This window comes from Mustela lutreola, chromosome 7 (genome assembly GCF_030435805.1).
Source record: "Mustela lutreola isolate mMusLut2 chromosome 7, mMusLut2.pri, whole genome shotgun sequence".
In the NCBI taxonomy this organism is placed as follows: domain Eukaryota; kingdom Metazoa; phylum Chordata; class Mammalia; order Carnivora; family Mustelidae; genus Mustela; species Mustela lutreola.
The window spans coordinates 38,772,211-38,799,956 of record NC_081296.1 but is presented as its reverse complement, the minus strand read 5'-3'; the positions used below and the strand labels follow the sequence as shown (position 1 = coordinate 38,799,956).

General features: G+C 36.4%; 1 protein-coding gene across 1 annotated transcript in view; it reads left to right on the top strand.

The window, feature by feature from the left end:
* The window catches only part of ARIH1 (ariadne RBR E3 ubiquitin protein ligase 1), a 119,100-nt gene that overhangs the window by 27,632 nt on the left and 63,722 nt on the right, over positions 1-27,746 (top strand). Inside the window, exon 2 of the mRNA XM_059180453.1 lies at positions 17,990-18,057. Within this exon, the coding sequence (XP_059036436.1) occupies positions 17,990-18,057 (68 nt within the window). The remainder of the gene's footprint in view (positions 1-17,989; positions 18,058-27,746) is intronic.

Here is a 27,746-nt window from a genome sequence, read left to right as displayed (position 1 = left end):
AAAATACTAATATATACATTCTACACTCATATTTTTGCAGTTGTCCGAATAATGTCATTTTCTTCTTCCATTTTGGGATTCCATCCAGGATCATGCATTCATTACATTTGGTTATCATGTCTAATTACCTGCTCATGTTTTTGAGAAGTTACAATAAGAAATGAATAAATGGTTAGATCTCTTGGAGAAGGGGAAATGTTGTCCCTTAGTCTTTTTTTTTTCTTTTTTAATAGATTTTAAAAATTTATTCATTTGACAGAGAGACAGCAAGAGAGGGAACACAGCAGGGGGAGTGGGAGGAAAAGCAGGCCTCCCATTGAGCGGGAGCCCTATGCAGGGCTCCATCCTAGGACCCTGGGATCATAACTGAGCCACCCACGTGCCCCTTTCCTCAGTCTTTCTTTTTTTTTTTTTTTTTAAGATTTTTTTTAAATTTATTTACTTGAGAGAGAGATAGTGCGAGAGAGCATGAACAAGCAGAAGGTCAGAGAGAGAAGCAGACTCCCCATGGAGCTGGGAGTCCGATGCAGGACTCGATCCCGGGACTCCAGGATCATGACCTGAGCCGAAGGCAGTCGTCTAACCAACTGAGCCACCCAGGCGTCCCTCCTCAGTCTTTCTTAATGTAGATTCCTTCTCCACATTTATCTTAGATGCATGCAAAATAAAATGTTTGATTAAATTAAGATGACTTTTACACAGACCTAAGCTTTTAATGAAGCTTAAGCAGGCTAGCATTTTGAGATCTTAAGGGGTGTGTGTGTGTGTGTGTGTGTGTGTGTGTGTGTGTGTAAGATTATTTATTTATTTATTTGACAGAGAGATAGATCACAAGAAGGCAGAGAGGTAGATGGAGAGAGAGTGGGAAGCAGGCTCCCCGCCAAGCAGAGAGCCTGATGTGGGGTTCGATCCCAGGACCCTGAGACCATGACCTGAGCCGAGGCTTAACCCACTGAGCCACCCAGGCACCCCGATATTAAGGTGTTTTAAAAATAACTCAGAAATTTCTTGAAATGTGAATACTTGTTTGTATGGATTTGAAGTAACGGAGGGACTCTAAGTAGATTTTAAAGATACTGTTGTTAATTTTGTATATGTTTTACTGTATCTTGGTAATTGGCCTAAATGACATTAATACATTCTTTTAAGCCCCCAAAGTTATCTAGATGTGGTACTAGCAACCATTTTTACATAGACAGGGAAATGTGGAAAGGTAAAATGCTGAAATACTACTTTTACTTTGTGATTCCAAATATACTTGAATCACATAGATGCTAGTATTATAGAAGTTTTCTGCGTGTAATAATTGCCTTATTAATTTTGTCATAGAAAGTCTTCGGATGTGAAAAATAATTTTGTATTAAAGAGTACCTCTGAAGAAACAGTGTGGCATGGTTATAGAAATGTCTGTTCTGTAACTGTTGATAGTATTAAAAATACTGATTAGTTTGCCTATTGCAGTGGTACTATTTCTACTTGAAAGAAGGGAAGGAGACGGAAATAAAAAATAGTTTACTTGGGTATGTGTATGGGAGGATTGTAGGCCTGAAGTTCAGATATTTTGCTTATAGAATATAGGTAGATATGTTCTCTTCTGGTTTCCCCTTCCCTTTATATACCTTGATTTTAATTTTTATCAAGTCTGTCTGTCTGGCCTTTGCCGCTGTGGCCCATTGATCTGTCCATCTGTCTGTTACAGTGCATATTGGGTACTTCCAGAAGTATGAATTCAGTGATGCAAAGGACAGGCGGGCTGCAGCAGCAAAGGTAGGACAGAATCATTCCAAAGACAAGTCATTAAAGGACCATTAAACACACATATATGAAAGCACATTTTGGCAGCAAGTACCTCATTATTTAAGGGCATACTGTTTATTCTGTAAATCTTGATGACAAGCCTGTTTTGACATGACAACTCCTTAAAAAGGGCACAGTTTTATTATTATTTTTTAAACCAGAAGCTTTGGCACTTAGGCAACAAGTAAATTGGTGTTTGCCACTATCTTTTTTTAAAAAAAAAGTGGTAAATAATAAAAGAAATGGTTAAATGGAGGGTGTTAATGTTATTTGCTTGATTCATGGACCTGGTTGGTTTGCAGAAACTATGGTAACAGAGGACCTGTTCTTAAAACTATGGGAGAAAAAGGAGGAAAGCTAGATTGATATGGCCATGTATGTATATTTGCTATGTCTGAATCCAGAATATTTTGGTGAAAATAATCTAAATTTTCCAGGTTGTTTAACTTCTATGAGGAAGTTTAAGGATTTCCATTTAAATATTTGTACCATTTGCTTAGATTGTTGCTTAGATTTTGTAATTGCAAAATGTTAGCAATTATAATACCAATACCTGGCTTCTTTCCTTTTTAAAATGCTGTGTTAGAATGAGAGAGCAACAGCATTTTTTATACTGAATTCTAAGACTAAATCAGAGGCAAGCTTTAAGAGCTCAGGCAATACAATGCAAATGTTTGAAGAAAAAGAAATGGAAAGCTTACATGTAAGGTGAAGTATGAGTTTGCCCTTTTTTTTTTTAAAGATTTTATTTATTTATTTTACAGATCACAAGTAGGCAGAGAGGCAGGCAGAGAGAGAGGGGGAAGCAGGCTCCCTGCAGAAGGCAGAGGCTTTAACCCCCTGGCCCACCCAGGCGCTCCGAGGTTGCTTATTTATATTGTTCTAGGATTGGCTGACAAAGTGAGATTCTAGGGATAGCTGAATGATACAGATATTTGTGTCATTTGTTGATGTGCTTCTGAAAGGAAGGGACTATGTTTTTCTAAATAGGTTAATACAGTGCTTCTCAAGGCTTTCCAAATGAAAAGGCAGATATGGGTTTGTATTTGGTTTTCAGTGAAGATTGCTAGATTTTCAAAATGACTGTAAAACCGAAGATCTCAAGTAGCCACTGCTTAAATTCTAGCCCAAAAGGCTGAGGTTAGTAGTTAATACTGTAATAAACTGTATACTATATTGAGGAGAACTAGTGTTTGTTCTTTTAATGTGGAGATGTATTTTGGAGTTTCATTGTAAACCATAATAGAAGTTTTTTGAATCAATTGTGTTGAAACAAGATGCTTTGATGTTTGAGAGAGCCCTTTTTTGGGGATCTTGGAAACATTTTTGGTTAACTTTTTTACTTTCCTATTTTCATATTTAGCCCTTTCTTTCAAATGTATTTTATGTATTTCATGGTCTAAATTGTAAATCATTCTTTACCTTGTATAATATGGCAATTTAAAAGGAGTATTTGTCACAAATCTATAATTTCTATAAAATTGTTCAATTTAGATCAACATAAAGCAAACAAATTCTGAATTTTAGAGACCTAAGTTCCTCTAATCCTGACTCTGCCACTGTTGATGTTTCAGAAACAACTTCTGCTTTTCAGGTTTTTTCCCTTTTACAGTGGATGCCGGTTGGTATCTTTACAAAATTTAGTTGATGTCTTTTTGAAAAGGGTTTCTTACTAAGGGTGTGAAGATGGAAACTGTTAACTGGATCATTAACAAAATATTTTGATCATTAACAAAATAATGTTCTTATGTCAATAAATGTCAGTCTATAATCGAAATATTTTAGAAGAAAAATAAATGAGTTATATTGGTGCTCTTTTCCGCTTCCTGCTCCAGTTCCAGTTTATTCTGCAAGTCGCTGTTTTTTTCCTTCAGTATTACTGTGGACTTAAAAATTGTTTGTACAGTATTTTCTGATGTGAACATATCAGTTTGGCATTTTTTCCTCTCTGTATTGTGTGTCTCCTTCCTATTGTTCTCTTCCTTTTCCTTTCTTGACCTAACCTAACCTTGGAAGTGGGCTTGCTGGACTTTGGGTATAGACATTTGCAGGTTTTTTGTTTGTTTGTTTGTTTGTTTGTTTGTTTTTTTAAGATTTTATTTGTTTGCCAGACAGAGATCACAAGTAGGCAGATTGGGTCCCTGCTGAGGAGAGAGCCAGATGCGGGGCTCTATCCCAAGACCCTGGGATCATGATCCGAGCCAAAGGCAGAGGCTTTAACCCACTGAGCCACCCAGATGCCCCAACATTTACAGTTTTTGTAAATAAGATGGCATGTTTTCAAGGGATATTGAGTTTATGAACTGTCATTTTCTTTGCACCTTTGCTGACATTGTTAAGACTCTTAAAATTTTCATTGGCCTGATAAAATATTGCTTGGTTTAATCGAACATTTCTCTGAACTGTCTTTTCGTATTCTTACACCTTTTCTTAATGAGTTCTTAATGTACGATTATTACTGTACCTCTTTTCTCCAATTTGTTAATTTGTTTTAAACATGTATGTGGTAACAAATGAAAAAAGTTATTATCATCTCCAAATGATTACATTTATAACTTTAATATACCTCTTTCTTTTCCGTTACCTTTTGACATTTTCCTCTTCCTTTCTTCCCTTACCTTTATAGGTGGCACAGAGTGGGTTATCATTTTTATGTTATCAAAGTCTTTTGGTTTGTGATCATAGCCAAGTATTAATTTGCTCATAGCTTGATTTTTTTTTTGAAGTGACGCTATTGAACAATGTTTGTTTTTATATGATAGTTCAAGTAGTATATTCGGATTATTACTTTTTTTTTTTTAAACAGGCTTAATGCCAAATGCTCTGGACTTCCTGAGCACAGTGATTCTGGTATCAAGGTCATTGGGATTGTAATTACACTGTCCTGGAGCCCTCCATTCCCTCTTCTAATCAGGATGCCCTTCCCACTAAGCCTCTTACTGTACTCTTGAGTTGGAGTCTCTGTTTCTTAGATCTGTTTTTTCTTCTTGATTTAATCTCATTTGGTGGGCTGCATCCTTAATTTAATTCCTGTGTAACTTTTCTTAGGATATTCGTTGTGGCCCTAATGGTGTCTTTAATTTGCCTTCAAATTTGGTTGCTGGATGGGCTAGCTGAGGAAGTCTAGATTGGAATGTTTATGAAAACTAATAAATCTAGTCCCAGTCTGGTTTTCGTTTCTTGATGACTTTTTAAAGTTTCAACCTTTTCTCTTTATCCTTTGTTGTCTGAAGAGATGTGTTAAATGTGAATCTTCTTATTGTGACACTTTAAGCTGGAAGACTTGTGTCCTTCTAAAGCTTTGGGAAATGTATTTATAATACAGCTTTGGTAGTTTTCTTCTCTCTCCTGTCTGGAATTCCTGTTATGATTGTTAAAAACAATGGATAGTGGCTTAAATAATACCAGAAGAAACTGGAAAAAGAATATAAAATGCTTGCCTCAGAGGATTGGAAATCATTAGTGACTGAGATGTGGCAGAGATTGTTAAACCTTGAGGTTATAATTAACTTCTAAAACTGTGCACATACACTAAGTTTAAAAATATTTAGACAGGGTGCCTGGGTGGCTCATTGGTTAAGCGTCTGCCTTCATCTTAGATCGTGATCTTAGGATCCTGGGATCAAGTCCCAGTGTCTGGCTTCCTGCTCATTGCGGGGTCTGCTTATTCCTTCCCCTCTGACCCTCCTTCTGCTCATGCACACATGCACCCTCTCTCAAATAAATAAAGTCTTTTTTAAAATATTTAAATGTTTAAACTGTCATCTTTTATCAGTCAGGAATATTCTACCTTAGTTGATGTTCTCTGAACTCTTTGACACAGTAATATGGAACATTTTTGAATTCGCATGTCATCCTTATACAGTGCTCGGTGTTGTTTCAGTTTTGTGTCTGTGCTGCTGAAGTGAGCACAGAGGATTTTTAAAAAATCCTCTCGGCAAATATATGTAGAAGTGTTCTCAGTCCAGGTATTCATTATAAACCTCACAAAAGGAGGAAGGTTCTAGTTGTATCTGCCACGTGTTTCTTTTTTATGATTCTTAGTCACTGAGCCTGTGTATTTTGAGAGTACTTGGCAGGAGAGTGTATTGGAGACATACAGCTAGGTCATAAAACTTTATTTATTTATTTATTTTTAAAATATTTTATTTATTTATTTGACAGATCACAAGTAGGCAGAGAGGCAGGCAGAGAAAGGAAGGGGGAAGTGGGCTCCCTGCTGGGCAGAGAGCCTGATGCGGGGCTCGATCCCAGGACCCTGGGATTATGACCTGAGCTGAAGGCACAGGCTTTAACCCACTCAGTCACCCAGGTGCCCCATAAAACTTCATTTAAATGATACAGCAGTATATATGTGCCTATTTCAAGATGCCCCATAAAACTTCATTTAAATGATACAGCAGTATATATGTGTCTATTTCAAGATCATTTGGCTTTATGGCTACTTCCTGAGCTTGAAAGAAATGTACGGTGGCTTTTTAATAGGGTCTTTATGAGATACAAATTAAAACTTTTGTACTCCTTTAAATAAGCACTATGATTTTTAGATTCTCACTTATGTTTCTGTTTTACATATTTTAATATATAGAGTGTAAGTAAGAAATAGTGAATTACTAATCAGAATCCTACCACTGATCAATAGGTATTTTGATTTGCTGTGATGAGGAAGGAGGAAGTACTGGTTCAAATACTGTACTGTTAAAAGTTGTTATTAAGAAATAGTTCGGAATTTGTATGCATCTATTTTTTTTAAAGTTCTTCCAGAAGAAGAGGTAACTATTATACAACACTTAATATTCATTTCACTTTGCAGAAATAATACAATTTGGTATGCCATCTTTAGGTAGTTTGGAGATAGCTAATGGTTGTGTTAAGTGAAGTGCAGTACCTTGAAGTCATTCAAGTGTTTTGGTTGTGTTTGTGGAACATTTTCAGTGTGTGGCATGATAGCTGTGTCTAGAATACTAATACTTTGGGCTTGACAATTGGAACCCAGAGGTGAGATTATGAGTAGAGAAGATTTTTTTTTTTTTTTTTAAGATCTTATTTAGTTCAGAGAGAGAGACAGAATGTGACAGGGGAGAGGTCAGAGGGAGAAGCACTCACCGTAAAGCAGGGATCCCCGATGTGGGTGGGCCGAAGGCAGTTGCCCAACCAACTGAACCACCCAGGCGCCCCGATAACTAAGAAGATTCTTAAATAATTCTCTAATAGTTCTGAACTACTGCAAAAACAGTTAAGTAATATAAAGGTGGTCTATATAGAACATTTATATTTAAATTAGCCCCATTACACCAAAGTAATTTGGAATTGGTAGTTACTTGGTTCTTGGCCTTTCCTTTTGGTTCTTGAGCTTTTATCTGAAGGATTTTTTTTTTCCCCCTCGAAAGATTATGCAGGGCTTTTTCCTCCTCAGGAGACAGAAACCCAAGAAAACATTGCCTTGAATGGGGGCCTCATATAATGGTAAATGTTTAAAACTAGGGTTATTTTTGTTGGAGGTGACTTGGCTCTTGATCAGTGAGATGCTGAACCATACATTGCTATGTAAAGATGTCAGTTTGTTTTCTCATGTAAAATAGAAGTTTTACCTATCCTTCATATAATTGGATCCCTTCCATCCTCCATATAAATGGATGCCTTTCATCACATGCCTTTGTTTGGTTTGCAGCTGAATTTTTACAGAATAAATCAAATAATTATACATAGTGATAGTATCTTTTCTTCTTTTTACAGAAACATTTTAATTATTTTATTAAATTCTGATTAAACTCTTGACATTCTTCTAGAGGTGAAATTTTGACTCTCCAAATTAGAGATGACATAGAAGGAAGGAATTGCCTTCATAAAATGCATGTACAAGGGCAAGTCAACAAAGCCAAATTTGAGATGTTATTGATGGTAGTTCACTAAATGGATTCAGTAATAAGTTTTGGTATGTCAGGATTACATTTGTAGTTCAAATGCATACCTTAGTACAATTTCAGGTATCATGGATTAGAATTCTCTTTGGTCAAAGCTTATCAGTGTTAAATTTTCATTTTAATTAATCTCCAAGGGTAGTGAGTTAAACTGTGAAATTTTTGCTGAAGTCCTCTTCCAAGAAGCATCTCCAGTGGGAAAGGCAAGTGGGAAAGCCGCTTAACTGACTGAGCCACACAGGCGCCCCTATATTTCAGTTTTTAGTGACTCTTAGTATAAAGTTCTCAACATACTTACATACCTTCTAAGAGAAGAAAAATTCTGTCTGAATTAGACAGATAATTTCTTAAAGAAATCATGTATTTAATTAAATCTAAGAATTTGGAAATGAAACATTTTATGGTTAGTAAAGCTACTTTCTGTAGCTTGTGTAGTTAGTAAAGCTACTTTCTGTAGCTGTACTTTCTGTAGCTTGTCAATATCACTGTGCATATACATCACCTCAGGAACTTTTGAGAGTCTGGTTGAAATGATTCAGTAGATGTGGACCAGGACTTAGGATTCAGAATTTCTGGCAGACTCAGGTAATTGTGATTTTGTGAACTATAGTTTTAAGAAGCAAGCAGCCTTGAACTGTTTACAGTTGATTGTTATAGAAGTAGTACTCTAAATTTCTATTCATATCATCATAAAGTAGAAAAAACCCCACATTTTTCCACCCCATTCCCAGATCAGTCCCCAGGGATGGTAACTCCAGAACAGCTTTAATATAAATACTTCTAAACATTTCATTACATGTTGAGTATATCATAGAACTTTACAACAGGTGCCGGGGTGGCTCAGTCTGTTAAGCATCTGCCTTCTACTCGGGTCATGATCTCAGGGCCCTGGTATGGAGACCCACATTGGGCTCCCTGCTCAGTGGGGAGTCTGTTTCTCCCTCTCCCTCTTCTCCTCCCTTCTACTCATATTTCTCTCTCAAATAACTAAAAAAATTTTTTTCTTTAAAGACTTTTAAAATTTATTGGACAGAGAGTGACACAGTGAGAGAGGGAACACAAGCAGAGAGTGTGGGAGAGGGAGAAGCAGGCTTCCCCTGAGCAGGGAGCCCAACACAGGACTCAATCCCAAGACCCTGGGACCACAACCTGAGCCGAAGGCAGACGCCCAATAACTGAGCCACCCAGGTGCCCCTCAAATAAATAAAATCTTTAACAACAACAACAACAAAATGAACTTTACTCTTTTTGTAACTAGAAAATGGAATATTGTACGTTACTCAGTAACTTTTTTTTAACTCCGTGATGTCTCATGAATATCCTTCCATGTCAATGCAAACAGATTTTTTTTGTTGTTGTTTTATTGCATATGGCATAATTTATAGGCAATTTGCCTTTGGAAAAATGTAGGTTATCTTTGCTTTATTGCTTTTCCAAATAATGTGCATGTGAAATGTCTTATTCTTCCCCTTCTATACTTAACATGTCTTTAAAAAGTATTTTATTTATTTGACAGAAAGCACAAGCAGGGGGAGTGGCAGGGGGAGAGGCAGGGAGGGAGAGATAGAGTCTGATGCCAAGTAGGACCCTGTGATTGTGACCTGAGCCGAAGGTAGATGCCTAACTGACTGAGCCACCCAGGTGGCCCCCTTCTACACATACATATTTCTGCAGAGTAGGTTTCTGGCAGTGGAATCTTTAGATCCTGTCTTAGGTCATATGCATTTTTAATTTTGATCCATTCTGCCAAACTACTCTCAAAAGTTGCACTTCACTAACCTGAAATATTTCCCTTCCTTTGTCCCTGGATATTGTAAACTTTGAAGATCTTAGTCATTGTGACAGATTAAAAATACTTGTTGTAATTAAGGAGATTGAATATTTTCTTGTTTTTCAGCCAATTGTATTCTTAGAATTCATAAATCATCCATTTGTGTTGGATTGTTTTTTATAGACTTGTATGTTTGCTTATTTACTGTTTATTGCAGGTGTTGCAAATACTTCTTTCTTTATAGAAGTTTTTATATTTTATGGCTTTTGGGTTTCTGATATTAAGGCATTACCAAGCAAGTGTCTATAAAATTTGGTGGATTATCAGCAGCTCTGGAGGAGCTTATAGATTAAACTAGATGGAAAACTTACTATAAAAATGAGGCCATTTCTATCGAAAGAAATGAAATCTTGCCATTTGTGACAACGTGGATGGACCTGGAGGGTATTATGCTTAGCGAAATAAGTCAATTGGAGAAAGACAACTGTCATACGATCTCCCTGATCTGAGGAAGGGGAGATGCAACGTGGGGGGTTTGGGGGTAGGAAATGAATAAATGAAACAAGATGGGATCAGGAGGGAGACAAACCGTAAGAGACTCTTAATCTCACAAAACAAACTGAGGGTTCCTGGGCGGGGGGGGGGGGGGGGGGGTAGGGAGAGGGTGGTGGGGTTATGGACATTGGGGAGGGTATGTGCTATGGTAAGTGCTGTGAAGTGTGTAAACCTGGTGATTCACAGACCTGTACCCCTGGGGCTATTACATTATATGTTAATTTAAAAAATTAAATTTTTTTTTTTAAATGGGGCCATTCTTTTTTTATTTTTTTAAAGTTTTTATTTAATTTCCTGTAGAGTTAATGTACAGTGTTACATTAGTTTCAGGTGTACAGTGTACTTATTCAGTACCTACATACATCACTGGTGCTCATCACAGTGAGTGCCCTCCTTAATCCCCATCACCTATGTCACCTGTCCTCCCGCCCCCTCCCCACTGAAAACCATCAGTTCTCCATAGTTAAGAGTCGTTTTCTTGGTTTGCCTCTCTCCCTCTTTATTTCTTTTGCTTGATTGTTTTGTTTCTTAAATTCCACATATGAGTGAAGTCATACAGTAGTTGTCTTTTTCTGACTTACTTTGCTTAGCATAGTACTATCTGGCTTCATTCATGTCATTGCAAATGGCAAGATTTCATTCTTTTTTATGAGCCCATTTTTTTTGTAGGAAATTTGTCAAACAGTGTTGAGATGGAATGTATAACCTGTTTAATTCCACTGCAGATCAAATTCTGAGATAAAAAGCTAGGCTCTGAGGCCTTTCTGTGTATGTTCATTGGGTTAAACAGTGGTTTTTTGCTGTTTCATCTTAGACTACTCTTTTATGAAACCTATTCATTTAATATTGGGCTTTCTCCTAAAATAAGAAAGTTGTGTATTGAGACCTTTCAAAAAATAGTTGCTTCCCTACAATACTTATCATAGGAGTGTCCTTCAATAACTTGGTTAATTCTACCAGGAGATCCTGTCATGTTCTTTTCTATTTATCTATTTATCTATTTATTTATTTTTGTCACACTTTTAAATGCAGGCATCTGTATGCATGTGTATACGTGTGAATACATACATCTAGATATGTAGTTCTTCACTTTGGCTATGTAGTGGAATTGCCAGGGAGCTTTCAAAAAACTGGAAATGCCTAGGTTCTTTCCTCACTTTGTCCTCTAATGTATTTAGTGTAGGGTTTGGCCTCCATATTGGGTTTTTTAAAGTTCGTTATATGATTCTAATGTGCTACCAGAGTTGAGAACTGCTTGATCAATGAATGGAGGATGACAGTGCATTGATATTAAGGCATCAGCTGGGGGATTTGGCATATTCACATCCACTTTTTTTTTCTTTTAAGATTTTATTTATTTATTTGCCAGAGAGAGAGAGAGAGAGATCACAAGTAAGCAAAGAGGCAGGCAGAGAGAGAGGGGTGAAGCAGGTTCCCCACTGAGCAGAGAACCCCATGTGGGGCTTGATCCCGGGACTGGGATCATGACCTGAGCTGAAGGCAAAGGTTTAACCCACTGAGCCACCCAGGCGCCCCTTCACACCCACTTTTTACAACAGAACTTTGTAGATACTTTCAAACCATATACTGCTGCTATAACCTTAGAATGTAGTTTTCTTCAAATTACTACAGTATTACACTGCTAGGTCATGACAAGTCTGCTTGAGATTCTCTTTCTTTCTCCCTCTGCATCTGTCCTTCCCTACCAACCCCTGCACGTGTGTACTCTCTCCAGAATAAATACATCTTTTTTAAAAAACGGGCTCTTGTGTGGCTTATTGGATTAAGCCTCTGCCTTCTGCTCAGGTCATGATCTCAGGGCCCTGGGATCAGGCCCTGCATTGGGCTCTCTGCTCACAGCAAGGAGCCTGCATCCCCCCACTTCTCTCTGCCTGCCTCTCTGCCTACTAGTGATATCTCTCTCTCTCTCTCTCTCTGTCAAATAAATACATAATCTTGAAAAAAAAAAAAGTTGGCTTTCTAAGAAAACAAAAAACAAAACCCTTTCAATCAGAATTGCTATGGGGAAGTCCAAGTATTGGTATTTTTCAAGTTCCTCAGGAGATTTTAATATGTAGCCCAATGAGGGACCGTAGTTTTAGAGTTTACCACTGGAGAATATGTGAGATTTCAGATTGTTTTATTGCCCTAAAAGTTAAATACTGCTGCTAGTACTAATTTTCTAACTATATTGATTTTGCTTGTTAACTTTTTATATCTTTTTGTTTGTATCTTTAAGAAATGAGAACTGCCAATAAAAGTAGGATGAAAAGTTATTTCAACCAAGAGCTTGAATTGATTTTCTACTTAACTAATCATGAATTTTGGTAGCATGCATAGGTGATATCTCTCCCTTGATTGGGCCCCAGCCTAAAGCAGTTAAATCAGAATCTTTAAGGATGGTGTTACAATATAAATTTTTAGAAAATTTTCCTATTATTAGATTCTATTAATCTTATTTCATCATGGGTCAAATGACTTAATCTTTCTAACTTCATCTGTAAAATGTAAATAATGCCTACCTTGTATAAAGTGTTGCTGTGAAGATTAAATGAAATATGTGTTTAGAGTGCCTGGCACTGAATAATTTCATGTCTGTGTTCCTTCTATTCAGCATTGTTCTTTTGACACTTAATTGTACTTTAAATAGAACTCCATTATAGATGCTCCACTTGTAGGTTGAATTACTTTTATAACTTAATATTTTAAATTTATATATTAATTTCTATGAAATTTATACTTTTGGGTGTACAGTTTCATTAATTTTGACCAGGGCCTGGTGTTCTGTATTTGCTACCACAATCAACATACAGAACAGTTCCATAATGGCCGCCTTAAAAATTCCTTCATGCTACCTCATTTGTTTAAACCCTCCTCTGGCAACCTGGAATTTATACACCATTCCTGTGGTTTTGTTTGGAATTGTACAATATGTAGCCTATTGAATCTGGCTTCTTTCACTTAGAATTTGCATTTGAGATTCATTCATATTTTATGTATCAATAGTTCCTTCTTTTGCTGAGTAGTATTCCATTGTGCTTGTACCACGGTTTCTTTTTTTTTTTTTTTTTTTTTTCATTCCTTTAAAAAATTTTTTTTTTAAATTTTTTTATTAACTTATAAGGTATTATTAGCCCCAGGAGTACAGGTCTATGAATCGCCAGTTTTGGGGGTTTTTTTGTTTTGGGTTTTGGTCTGAGAATATCTTTGTCTTCATTCCTGAACTATACTTTCACTGAATATAGAATTCTAGGCTGACAGCTTTTGGTATTATCCCAACAGGGCCCTGAGAGACTGGTGTGTTTTGTTGTGTTAAGATTTTATTTATTTGACACAGAGAGTGAGAGCACAAGCAGGGGGAGCAGTAGAGGGAGAGGGAGAAGCAGGCTTTCCACTGAGCAGGGAGCCTGATGTGGGGCTCCAACCCAGGAACCTGGAATCATGACCTGAGCCGAAGGCAGACGGTTAACCAACTAAGCCACCCAGGCACCTCGAGAGACTGTTTTGTTTGTTTGTTTTAAGATTTTATTTATTTATTTCTCAGAGAGAGAGAGAGAGCACAGGCAGGCAGAGTGGCAGGCAGAGGCAGAGGGAGAAAGCAGGCTCCCTGCCAAGAAAGGAGCCCAATGTGGGACTCGATTCCAGGACACTGGGATCATGACCTGAGCTGAAGGCAGCCGCTTAACTGACTAAGCCACGTAGGTGCTGCAAGAGACTGTTCTTTTAAAAACAAAACAGAAAAGATAGTTTTTCTGTTAAGTTTGGGTATTTTTTATCGTTATATCTTCAAGTTCAGTGTCTTCTTTGTCACCTCCTTTCTGCTACTGAGCCTGTCCAGTAGCCTTTGTATTTTTTAGTTCTAAAATTTCCATTTGGTTATTTTTTATAACTTCTTTCCATTTTAAGGTGTCCATTCTCAACTAATGGATCATGTTTTTAATAGTGGCTTTAAACTTTTGTACTTCTAATATCTAGGTCTTCTTGGGGTCGGCACTCTATTAATTACCTTCTCCCTTGAGGATTGGTCGGATTTTCGTGGTTCTTGCCATATGTGTTAATTTTTGGATTCTGTCCTGGATGTTTTGAATATTGTGAGATTCTGCATCCTGTTAAATCCTTCAGAGGTGAAGATTTTTTGTTTCAGTAAACAGGTAAATCCAGTTAGGTTATAACTGCATATTCTTTCTCACTTTATATAGGTAGTGGTTCCATTATCTGTTCAGTTTTCAAAGCCTTTGCTGTGTTTCCCTTCCATTCTTTACCACTTAGATTGATCTAGGACTTGGGCAGGGATTTATATTATAGTGGTAGTCTAAAAGCCTCTCCTGTACTTTAGCTGTGTTCCACATGTGCATAGCTTGCAGGTGAGCCCAGGTTCATAAGCAGAGTTAGGGGTCTACTCCTCCATCTTTCTCTTCTCAGCAGTTTCCCCTGTACTCTCTGACTCCCAGAGACCCTTTTCTTCATTCCTCTAGCCAGAAGCATGACTTAGTTTGTTACCTGTCATGCGTTGAGGTGAAGTGGCAAGAGAGAAAAGAATATGGATCCCCCCCAACTTTTTTTCACAACAGGGGCCCTCTTCCTGATTCTTCTCCTCAGAGCAATGGATTTCCTCTTGTCATTCTGCAGCAGTGTAGTTTTATGGCTGTGGTGAGCCTCAGGCAGGACCTAGAGAAACAGGAGAGAAAGAAAAAAAAAAAAAGCATTTTCCTTACATTGTTAGGAGCCTTTTGCCATAATCCTCTAGCAGAAAAGACTCTCTTCTTTCAGTGTTAGCTGCTCTTGCCTGCTGCAGCAGTTTCCCTATATGGCCCACTCCAAAGCCAGGAAATAAAAGATAAAAAACAGGATACCCACCATCACCTTATTTGTTGTTCTTCACTTCTCTCCCCAATCTGCCTGCTGTTGAAGAGTATTTTGCCCAGTTTTTAGTTGTAATCAGTGAGAAAGCGAACCACTGCAATGAGCTTATTACTCTGTGTTGGCCAGGACCAAAAGTCAGTTTATTTTGTTTTTAGATAAATTAACATTATTGGTGTATAACTATATGACTGATTATACCCATTTTTAAGAGTATAGTTTGTTTTGAGAAGTGTTTTCCCTCATCTAACCAACCGTCACATTCAAGAAATAGAACATTCCCAGAAAGCTCCCTTGTGTTTCTTAGCTTTCTGCCATCCCTTCATCCTGTCTTGATTCACCCTTTACTACTAGTCATCAAACATATGACTAGTAGTAAAATGAGATCTTTAATATTACTTTAGGTTCTACTACGTGGAATAAATGAAAGAATACTAGATTCAGATTGTCATAGGCTAAAATTCACATCTTTTTCACATAATTAAGTGGATAACATTGGGTAATTTTTATAGCCTCCAAAGAGTCTCATCATGGTTTTCTCATATTAAAAATGGCAGAAAAGTGCTCTCTTACAGAGAGCTTTGAGAATTAAGTGGGGGTATATAAAGTACCTTATATAGGGATTGGCATACGGTAGATTCACAGTATGTGTTATTCTCCCATTACCTTTCTTTATATGCAGTGCACATAAAGCCATTGTTATTCTCCCATTACATTTCCTTATATGCAGTGCACATTAAGGCAGCTACATTGAAATAGTGCCCCCAATATAATTATTTAGTTTGTATTGTGAAATATCTCCTGCTCCATAGCATAGACCCAGGCGGAATATAAGTATTTTGGCATTATCATGCCACTGTGGTTGAGATGATTTTTTTCAGTCTATCCTATTAGGAAAAACTTTGGAGCATCTACCTTTGATGTAATATGTACCTCAGGCACATACACCTACACAGCAATTTTTGAAGGATGAGCTAAAAAATTAGAAAAATTGTCCTGTTTCTTCATCTGGGAGACTGCTGGTCTAATTTTCTGATCCCTTGGATCACGATCACATTTTGGGATGCCCTACCCCAAACCTATTAAGTAGAACCATATGGACCCTAGTAATCTGTGTTTTAACTGAACTTTCTATAATAATTTTTGATACTGGAACTCAAGCACAGAAAAGACACTACAGCAACATCAAAGGGCATCAGAGAGCATTTGTCCTCTTCTTCCTTTTTTCTGTGTGCAAGCTGAGACTTCAGCAACTCCTGAAACATTTTCCCCCAGCACTCTACTCTGTCTAGTGGTATAGAACACAGTGTATTTGGGTGCCACAGAGTTACAGGTCACACAATTCTCATGGGCACTAGTAATTGATAGGATTATTGCCTTTGTTTTACATGTGACTAAACCTAAATGAATAATTACTTCAATTGCAGGCAGACCCTGTTGCGAAAACCTGTTTCCAAACTGAGTTGGGTTGGGGTGGTTGGGGTGTTTATAAATTGTTGAATCATATGTCTGAGAAAGAGCTAGGCAAAACACTATGTATATTCTGCCCAAACAAACATAAAATAGGATCAGTTAATAGGGTTTTTTTGTTTGTTTGTTTTGTTTTACGTATTAACTCTTGTAAAGTGATGATGTCTGTCGCATGCTCTGTTAAAGGAGAATTCCTAAGGTGGTCTGGGCCCAAGAAGCAAGGATGGATAAATGGATTAGCAAAGTGTGTCTAGAGTGGGAGAATGAAAGTTAACGTTATCTACAGCTTTGGATTTGGGGGAGGGGTATTGAATGTAGGTGACAAATTGTATTGTTTCATGATATTTTTATGCAAGATAACCTTTTAATTAAATCAGTTGTTAACTAATACTGTGTTCTCACTATGGTGATACAGAAGTAGTTTTATGCAGTGATCTTTTTGAAATGTTATTTGATGTAATAAAATTATACGTGACCTACAAATAAGCAGAGTCAGGTTTGAGTTCCAGCTCTGACATTGTAACTAGCATTTTAGGTCAAAATTCTGTATCCAGATAGTAACCTGACTAGTTTGATGGGAAATGGAAATAAATATTAATAAAAATAAATGACAGCATTAAACAATAGGACAGTCAGTTTTGGGTTTATTTCATGCTGTTAGCCTTTCCTTCTAGAACTGAAACAGTAGCCTCTGATTATACTCTTTAAATTATTACCCAATACAAATATTTTGTCTTTTTCATTAAATATCTCTGAAGGACCTTGTGACTTATAAATGGTTTAGATTCATTTGAACTATTGAATACAATAAAGTATTAGAAATTTTATTCATTAGAAATTTTGTTAACAGAGTGACAGTATGCTAAATCTTAATTATAAAAGAGTTCATTTAAATTAGTGCTTGATTTCATTAGATTTCTTTTTGGCTTATTTAAAAAAATTTTTTTATTATATTCAGTTGGTTGGCATATAGTATTACATCATTAGTTTTGATGTAGTGTTCAGTGATTCATTAGTTGCGTATAACACCCACTGCTCATCACCGCACGTGCCCACCCAGTTACCCCATCCTCCCACACCCCTTCCTTCTGTAACCCTCAGTTCAGTTCCAGGATTCCAGAGTGTCTCATGGTTTGTCTCCCTCTCTGATTTTTTCCCATTCAGTTTTCCCTCCGTTCCCTTGTGGGCCTCTGCGCTATTCCTTATGTTCCACATATGAGTGAAACTATATGATAATTGTCTTTCTCTGCTTGACTTATTTACTTAGCATAATCCCCTCCAGTTCCATCCGTGTCGATGCAAATGGTGGGTATTATCCTTTCTAATGGCTGAGTAATATTTCATTGTATATATGAACCACATCTTCCTTATCCATTCTTTCTGGCTTATTTTGAATTCTGCTTTATAATCCTGTAGAAATCTGACAAATTAGGATGGCAAACTATTTTTAAATAGTCTTGATCTTACAACTAAATTTTGTGTTTTTCTTTGTAGAATAAAGAAATATCTTAGGAAAGGAAATTTGGGTGGGATGAAATTAAATTCAGCCTAAAATTCACTAAATGTTAATGAAGTACTATTACCTTAAAATAACTTTTTTTCCCCCCTTCTTTAGAATCCAGCAACTATCACAAGAATACTCCTTAGCCACTTCAATTGGGATAAAGAGAAGCTAATGGAAAGGTAAGGAACTATATTGTCAGCTTTGTACTTACAAGTAACACAGAAAGCCTGTTGAACTGAATTTATAAGAAGCAAATAAGGAATTGATTTATAGACTGGTATGTGAAAAAAACCAGTGTGCAAGTATGTGCTTTAATTTCTTGTATTCCTCATCTGTAAATTTTGCAATAAACTTAATGTTACGGAAACTCAGGCTTAGTGTTCCTTTTATTTTGGAGCTAAGGTGGGGGCTCTTCTTCAGTATCTTCAAAATTACATCATCTTGAGTACTGAGAACTAAAAATGTGTCTTGAAAAACTGGTCGAGGGGCACCTGGCTGGCTCAGTTGATGGAAAATGTAGCTCTTGATCTCAGGGTCCTGAGTTCAAGCCCCACGTTGGGTGTCGAGCCTACTTCAAAGAAGATAAAATACATTTTATTTTTATTTTATTTTATTTTTTTTTAAAAATACATTTTAAAAAGCGATTGATACAGCCTTCAAACGTATGAATAATATCTTCCATTAATTACTTAAAATTTTCTTGCCCATAAAACTTTATTTTAAGCATATTAAAGACATTTATTCAGTAAAAATAAGTTACTCAGGGTATCCTGACCATCAAAATAGCTGTTTGGACTTGTTCTCTGATTTCAAGCAAGATTATATTCCGTTGAGTATTTTTAAATATTCCATGAGTATTTTCTATTATATATTCCATTGGGTATTTTCTCTCTGAAAATGTTTCTAGTTCTAAAAGGGAAGAAATTACAGGAGTAGTGAAGGACAATATTAATGCATTTCTTAACTTTTTTCTTCCTTAGATTGTGGTACGGTGACAGCCTATATTTATTCTACCAGCCATATTCTTCAGTCTAAAATTAGCAATCCTAATTTTAATAAAGAATTAACACTAGTTGTTGGGAATTGAGAACCCAAATATTATGAGAAGTAAATGGAAAATACTTCCCATTTGATTTTAAAGTTGAAAGAAGTTTGGAAAACATATATTAAATAATACCAAGCACATTGCTCAATTTATTTTTTAAAGATTTTATGTATTCGTCAGAGAGAGAGAGAGAGAGATCACAAGCAAGGGGAGCAGCAGGCAGAGGGAGAAGCAGGCTCCCAGGGCTATGGGATCATAACCTGAGCCGAAGGCAGACAGTTAACCAGCTGAGCCACCCATGTGTCCCCATTGCTCAGTTTCTCACACATTGCACCCCAACTACAATTAATAGTAACAAATAGTAGTTATCAGTTATGGAGCCCTTTGTTCCAGGCATTATGGAGTTAGAAACTATTATAGCTTTATGGAGTTAGAAACTATTATCTCCACTTAATTGATATGAAAAGTAAAGCTCTTAGGGCTTAATATATTTATCTCAGTTTTGTAACACAAGGAGTTAGCATTCAGACTCAGGTCTGTTGGACCCCAGAGCTTATGTTCTTAAACATACATAGTTTTCCCAGGGTTAATGGAGAATAAAATATTCCTCAGTGTGATTGCCCCTGCTGCCCTTGTGGATCTGACTACCTTTTTGGAAGTCAGTAGTATTTCTTATTTTTGGTAACATTTATTTTGGGGCTTATTTTATGACACTTAGGTTAGGAAAAGGAGTTTTCATTATTTATATCTGATTTTTTTTTTCCTAGTGAACTTGACTTAACAGTTTCTTATTAATGTATTTCTCCAAAGAAAATTTCTCCTATAACACTGTTGACACTGCTGAAAGCATTTTTCAGTTAAATACTTTACTTAGTGGTAAGTATGAATTAAAAAGTAGGCAGCTCCTTGGAAACTTCTATGTGTGTGTGAACTTTTCAGTTTCTTTTTGTAATTTCAGTGTTTTATATATTCTGAGGGTATGTTATTGGGTACCTTTTAATCTTTAATGTGTTTAAAACCAATATGCAGTATCTTTTTGTCTCATTTAATGAGTTTCACATTGTACTCCATGTTTAATATTAACACTGCCACACTCAGTGATTACTAATATGTTTAGATTAAATTATTGCCATTTTAAGTTGTTCTTTATATTTTTGTTGTTGTTGTTGGCTTGGTATCAATTTTTCTTCCCTCCCCCCCCCCCCCCCCCAATTTCAGAGTTACCTGTTTTATTTCAGTTTTTCTAGTGGTCACCTTTATAAGCATTTTTACTAGCTTATATTTAACTTTTTTTTTTTTTTTTCTTTTGGCTAGTCTCTTGGCATCCCACTGTTTTCTCCAAATTTACCTTTTTCCCTCCAGAATATATCTTTAGTCATTTAAGTCATTTTATATGTATTAAAATTTTTAAGGGCTCTAAGGGAAGTCCTTAATATTCTGAAATTTAGGGTAGTTTTGAAAGCACATCTAGTTGGGCCCTTTAAGTCTGAGAACTAATATTTTTGGCCATACCACCCTGAACGCGCCCGATCTCATTTGATCTCAGAAGCTAAGCAGGATCAGGCCTGGTTAGTACTTGGATGGGAAATTCTTAGCTATTATTTCTTCTACTTTTCTTGATTCTCTTAATGCTTTCTGTAATCCATGTTAGTAACATGTTGAAATTTCTGGATCTCTTTTGGAAGTTAATTTTAACTTTCTAAAAATGTTTTTTTCTGTCATCTTTGTCTTTCTACTCTGGTCTGTGAAGTTTCTCAAGTTTATCTTTAATTCACTAACTTGTGTTTCTTTTTGCACCCATTCTGCTATTTAGCCATCTTGAATTGTTTAGTTCAACAGTATCCATTTTATTTATTTTAATAACTTAATTCTTGTTTTATGGATGCTCACTTTCCCTTATCTCCCTTGACACATAATTCTTCTTATACTAATGTGTTTTCTTCTAGACTGTTTTTCAGTAAACATTTAAAATATGTATTGGTATTTGGTACCTTTCAGAGTGTGTTATTTTCAAATTGGTCAAATTTACACTAATGAATTCCAGTGAAAATCAATATGCATTCTATTTTCACACTTGCAAGTAACTTATTATCCCAAAATGATTATAACTAAACAGGGACAATACAAATGTAGGATATGGCTGATGAGAACTAGGAATTTGCAGGCTTAGTATCTTCATAAGAAAAAGAAAAAGAGATAGAAAACAAAGCCTTTGAAACAGGAACTTAGAAAAACACAAATCCAAAGACAATAGGATAGGTATTTAAGATAAAAGCAACGTAAATGAAATAGAGAACAAAAATACATAAAACAAAAACTTCTTTGAAAAGGATTTTTTTAAAAGGGAAATATCAAAAGAATGAGAAACAAGCCGGGCACTTGGAGAAAATATTTGCAAAAGGTATCTGATAAAGACAATCCAAAATAGATAAAGAACTCCTAAAACTCACTAATAAAAAAAAAACCCAGTGGGTAAAGATCTGAATAGACAATGCATTAAAGAAGATACACATGTTAAATAAATGTATGAAGAGATACTCAACAGCATATATTATCAAGGCATTGCTAATTAAAACAAGATATCACTGCCTATTTATTAGAATTGGCTAAAATCCAGAACACTGACACTACCAAATACTGATGAGGATGTGGAGCAACAAGAACTCTCCTTGCTGGTGGGGATGCAAAATGGCGTAGCTGATTTGCTTCCAGTTTGGCAGTTTCTTACAAAACTAAACATACTTTTACCATAGGATCTAGCACTCATACTTTTTGGTATTTACCCAAATGAGTTGAAAGCTTGTGTCCACACAAAAACCTGCACATGAATATTCATAGCATTTTTATTCATAATTCTAAAATTTAGAAGCAATCAAGATGTCCTCCATTTGGTGGGTGGATGAATAAACTGTGATATGTCCAGACGCTTGAATATTATTTAGTGCTAAAAAGAAATGAGGTATGAAGTCATGGAGAGACATGGAGAAACTTTAAATGCACGTTACTGAGTGAAAGAAGCAATCTGCAAAAGCTATATACTGTATGATTCCAACGATATGACATTTTGGAAAAGAAAAAACTACAGGGATAGTAAGATCAGTGGTTGCCAGTGATTAGGTGGAGGGAAGGATGAATACGTGGAGCAAAAAGGATTTTTAGGGCCGTGAAACTGTTCTGTACGAAACTGTTATGTTGCATATGTATCACAGTACATTTGTCTAAACCTATAAAATGTATAACACAAAAGTGAACCTTAATGTAATCTGTGTACTTTGGATGATAATGGTGTGTTGATGATTCTGTCAGGTGTGCCGCTCTGGTATGAGTTGTTGATAGTGGCTCAGATTGGGGGTTGGGGGCAAGGGATAAATAGGAGTGTTCTCTACTTTCTGCTCAGTTTTGCTGTAAAATCTTGTCAAAATGGGTGAGGAAATAAACCATTGGCAGATATGGTTGTAGGGGAGAAAGGCACAAATAAACAACATTGGGCATAATGCATAATTATAGATAGGAAAAATATTTCAGAATTATAAATGAATACTGAGTACTACTTTTGCCAGTATATTTGAAAGCTTAGAATTGGAAATTCTAAGTAGAAAAATAGCCATGGAAAAATGTAGTAATATACTAAAAGATTTCCTCTCCTCCAAAAACTGCTTAACTAGATGATTTTATGGTCAAGTTCTATCTAATAAACCATCAAGGAACTGCAAGTTTCTATTGAAAATTATTTCAGAACATGGAAAAAGAAAAGACATCATTAATTCCTGTTAGCCAAATCAGAATAACCCTTGTTATTCTCATTACAAAATTGGAGAACAGCTGCATAAGATAAAAACCACCTTTATTATGAACATAGCTGTTGAATTAATAAGTAATCTTTAATTAAATTGGAAGAATTAATAGTCTAGTAAGACTTCTAGCATTTCTCCTAGGAATGTAAGAATAGGTCATGATTAAGAAAAAAATAATTTATCTATAGTATTTTACTACTCTTTAACAGGTTAGTGTTACCCATGATTTAGGAAAAAAAAAATTTTTTAGCAAACTAAGAAGGTAATTTCTCAGTTTCATAAAGGGTATTAACTAATAATGTACAGCAGAATTACCCTTAATTTTGAAACATTGGAAGGATGTCCAATAAAATCAAACAGGGTACTGGCTATCACCGGCATTTAAATGTACTAGAAGTTCTGATAAGTAAAATAATACATGGAAAATTAAATAAATGATAAAAAATTGTTTGGTAATGGGAGGTTATGGATTATATTTAGGTTTTTCTTCATACTTTTATGTGTTCTGTGGACTTTCTTCAGTAATCCTAGAAAAGTGTTAACAGTAATACATTAACTTATGTAATTCAGAAAACAAGCACTCACTTGTAATGAAAGCTTTTATTTAAAAAAGGAAGAGAAATTTTTGTAGACCATATAATCATCTACCTAGAAAACTTCAAAGAATCAACTGATACACTATTAAGAACTTTAAAAAACACCAATGCTTAGGCCCCTTTCCATTCATTCTCCTTCCACCTCCCTTAATACCCTTGGAAAAAAGAACGTAAGGAGGCTTTGCTCATTGACACTGTGCATCTTCCTGTCCTTGAGTATAAAAGTGAAAGTGACTTGTATGACAATCTTGTAACAATTTAGAATTCCAGGAATTGTAAGAAAGGTTAGCATGGCCAATAATTTTGCTACATAGCTTTATGTACTTATTTATTTACTTATTTATAGATTTATTTATTTGAGAGAGAGAGAGCACAAGCTGGGGGTGGAGGCAGAGGGAGAAACAGGTTTACCACTGAGCAAAGAGCCAGTTGAGGGACTCATTCCCAAGATCCCTGGACCACGGCCCGAGCTGAAGGGCAGACATTTAATCCACCGAGCCACTCAGGTGCCCCTACATAGCATTTTTCAAAGAAATTGTACTTCCCAGTTGGTAACACAATATATTCAAGTATGATTTCTATTCATTTTGACATAATTAAAGAGAAATCTTACTCTAGGAAAAATTGTGAAGTACTTCACATTCTGTCCTTTCTTTCTACTGTCTTTCCTCATTTCCATATACCAGGCATATTAGTTTCTTATTTATTTATTCATTAGGGAGCCTCCCTGCCATGGAGGAGGATCTTAGAGTCTAGTGAGAGCCATCGAGGTTTAAGTAGATTTCTTGCTAACAGTTCTTATTTGTCCCCAGACTTCTAGTCCATAGTTTAAACAAATTTATCCTGACCCCCAAAACAAGTAATTTATTCTTTTAAAGATACATTTTGGTGAAGGTGGTGAGGGGCTTATGGAGAAGGGACCATTTAAATTTTTTGGTGTCATCTTTTCTCTCTGATAGCAACTTTCCAAACCTTTGCCATTTTCTTTCTTACCCAGCCTTTTGCATTTTTACTCTGTATATTAACTTTTTTCTGTTGTATAAATTAAATAGAATTTTCTCTCTTCACTGGATTTCTTCCCATGCTCCTCCACATGAAGCAAAACAGAACAAATCAGGGAATTAGAAGTGTGCCAACAACTTGATCTGCCCGTCTACTTCTAAACTTTAAAGGCTAACCTTTCCATCTGGGCTTTGATCTTCTAATTTTTTTGTGGGGTGTTTCTTCCATTATTTCATCTATCTTATCTTGAGCCCTCTCCCTTTCCTGATATATCAGTCAGGATTTTTAGTTGTAAGTATACTTGAAGAGAACAGGTGAGAAACGACATTAAAGATGGAGAATCGGGTGCCTGGGAGGCACAATGGATTAAGCCTCTGGTCATGATCTCAGGGTCCTGGGATCGAACCCCACATTGGGCTCTCTGCTCAGTGGGGAGCATGCTTCCCCTCTCTCTCTGCATGCCTCTCTGACTACTTGTGATCTCTCTCTCTGTCCAAAAAAAAAAAAAAAAAGATGGAGATTCAGTGACTAAATAAAGACTATGCATTCAGCAAAAGTGCCCAAGTCATAGTGTCAAACTGTTTCAGTAAATGCTGTTGCTATTGCCGTTGGGCACAGGCATCACAGCTCATCAACAGTATTGGGCATGTGTCATCACAACTGGTATTTCTGATGTTTTGGCCTCTGAAAGCTGGATGTATCCTACCCCTATTGGCAGAATGAATTCCTCACAAATCTTCAAGTACCATGCTTTTCACAAACTATAGGTCACACTTACTCTGCTAGGCCTGAATCCATTCAGCAGGAGAGATTGGGAAAGTGAGTTGTCCTTTTTTTCCCTTTCTTTTTATGACAAAACTTTTTTATTTTAGATTTTTTTTATTATTACTGTTGAAATGTAATTGACATATAATGTTTGGTTTCAGGTGTATGACACAGTGATCAGCAGTTGTTTGCATTACTCAGTCATTAATGATAAATGTGGTTATCCTCTGTCACCATATAATGTTATTACAATATTACTGTCTATAATAAAACTATATTAACTAGTTTTATAACTGGAAGTTTGTACCTATTTTGCCCGTACTTTCCACCCACCTCCCTTGACAAGACATTTACAAATCCAGCTTCTGGGGCGCCTGGGTGGCTCAATCGGTTAAGCTTATGACTCTTAATTTCAGCTCAGGTCATGATCTCAGGATCATGTGATTGAGCCCCACTTTGGGCTCCTCGATCAGTGGGGAATCTGCTACTCTCTTTGTCCCTTTCCCTCTGCCTTTCCCCTGCTCGTGCACACTGTCTTTCTCTCAGTCTCTAAAATAAATAAATCTCTAAAAATTAAGCTTCTGTCTGCCATTCTATTATCTTTATTTCTGTTCTTATATTACACTTTAGTAGTACACAACTTTTAAAATGTCACCAAATTCATTTTTGTGTCGACTCAACTTTGCAACTGTTTCCTTTGTCTGACATGGGGCTTCTGTGGATATCTGTGTAGGCTGCCCAAGGGAGCACTTTTGGACTGGTGCTGTCATTGGCCCATGCCTGGCATACCCTTCCATATTGTACTTTTTTCTAATTTTTTTTTAAGATTTTATTTATTTATTTGAAAGAGATCACAAGTAGGTGGGCAGGGGTGGGGAAGCAGGCTCCCTGCTGAGCAGAGAGCCCAATGTAGGGCTCAATTCCAGGACCCCAGGATCGTGACCTGAGCCGAAGGTAGAGGCTTTAACCCACTGAGCCACTGAGGCACCCCTCCTAATTGTTCTTTAAAACCCAACTTAAGGGGTGCCCAGGTAGCTCAGTCATTGTCTGCCTTCAGCTCAGGTCCTGATGCCTGTGTCCTGGGATCTAGCCCCACATCGGGTTCCCTGCTCGGTGGGGAGCCTGCTTCTCCCTCTCCCACTCCCCCTGCTTGTGTTCTCGCTCTCGCTATATCTCTCTCTGTCAAATAAATAAAGTTTAAAAAAAAATTGTAGGATAAAAGAAAATAAAACCCAGCTTAAGCTTTAATTCTAAGATGGCTATGCATATTTCTCAAGACAGCTAATCACTTCTTCATTGGTTCTTTTATATGTGTTTAATATGTCAGAACTTCTGTTAGAGTTGTTTGTGCGTAAGAATTATCTTACTCATCTTTCATTGCTAGTACATAACACAATTCCTAATATATAGTGTTTAGTAAATATTTTAGTTCAACCATTTCTAGGTTTATTTATTTTTTATAATATACACGTAATTTCTGTAAATTATGACAAGCATGTAAATCAGATTTCAGTATGTCAGGAACTAGAGACAAAGTCCCCAAATCAAGCTTCTTTAGAATTGATAGCAAGTAAAAAAAATAAATAAATAAAATAACAACAAAAAACAAACCTGTATCTTCTCTATAAGGTGGGCGTTATTGAGTTAACTGGTACACACACACACACACACACACACCAGGGGAGATATATAGGTGGTTGATTACTTATTTCTTTTCATGGATAGGTATAATCAAAGAATCTTGATTGATTGAAGATTGATTTCAATGCAGACTATGTTGCAAATAGCTTTCCACTTTCCATTCTGAAGCTATAACACCATTTAGTGAATAGTTACTAGAACCAGTACTTGTATGTTATTATGATGGTATGGAAATTTTCTTAGCCACACCACTAATAATACATTGTTTCACAGTTAACTTCTAGGATGTGAGTGTAAATTTGGTTTGTTACAAACCAGGCTTTTATGATGGCATTCATCACTATTCTATAGTGTAGTGGGTTTTTATTGTTTAAACAGTTGAGGTGTTATCAGGGAGCATGTATAGAAAGCGGCAAATGTACCGTCTTACACTGTAGTGGTTAAGAACATAGGATCTCTGCTCCACCACCTCCTAGTGTATGAACTCGGAGCAATTTTCTCCTTTAGTTACTTCACCTGAAGTTATTCTGTTGTCCCTAGTCTCCCTGCTATCTTGCCACTTCATAAATTCCAAGAATGTTTTTTAATATCAGCTGTGTAAAAGACATTGACCAGGGGTTTGATGAAGAGGTACACAAAACCATGTATCATATACCATTTTACCCTTAAGGTACTTATAGATAAAGCTTTAAGGGAATACATAAATGGTTATTTCTGGCTCAGGTGGGAAAGGATTTGTTGATGAGATGGCATTTGATTGGGCTTGGGAGAGCAGGCAGAGTGGGAACCTGGGCACTTCAGGAAAGAAGTTGGGGGAAGGGGGTAGCTTAAGGAACATATGTTGAATGGTAATGAGATTTAGAGCAACTGGAGTACATGAAAGATAGAAGAAAAATGATGGGGCATGTTTAATAGGAAGCACACTGTGGAGGACCTTGAATTCTAAGCAACTGAATTTGGCTTTTTTTCCTATTAAGTGGGAAGATTTTAAGGTTTTGTGGAGAAATGTGATATAAGGGCATTAT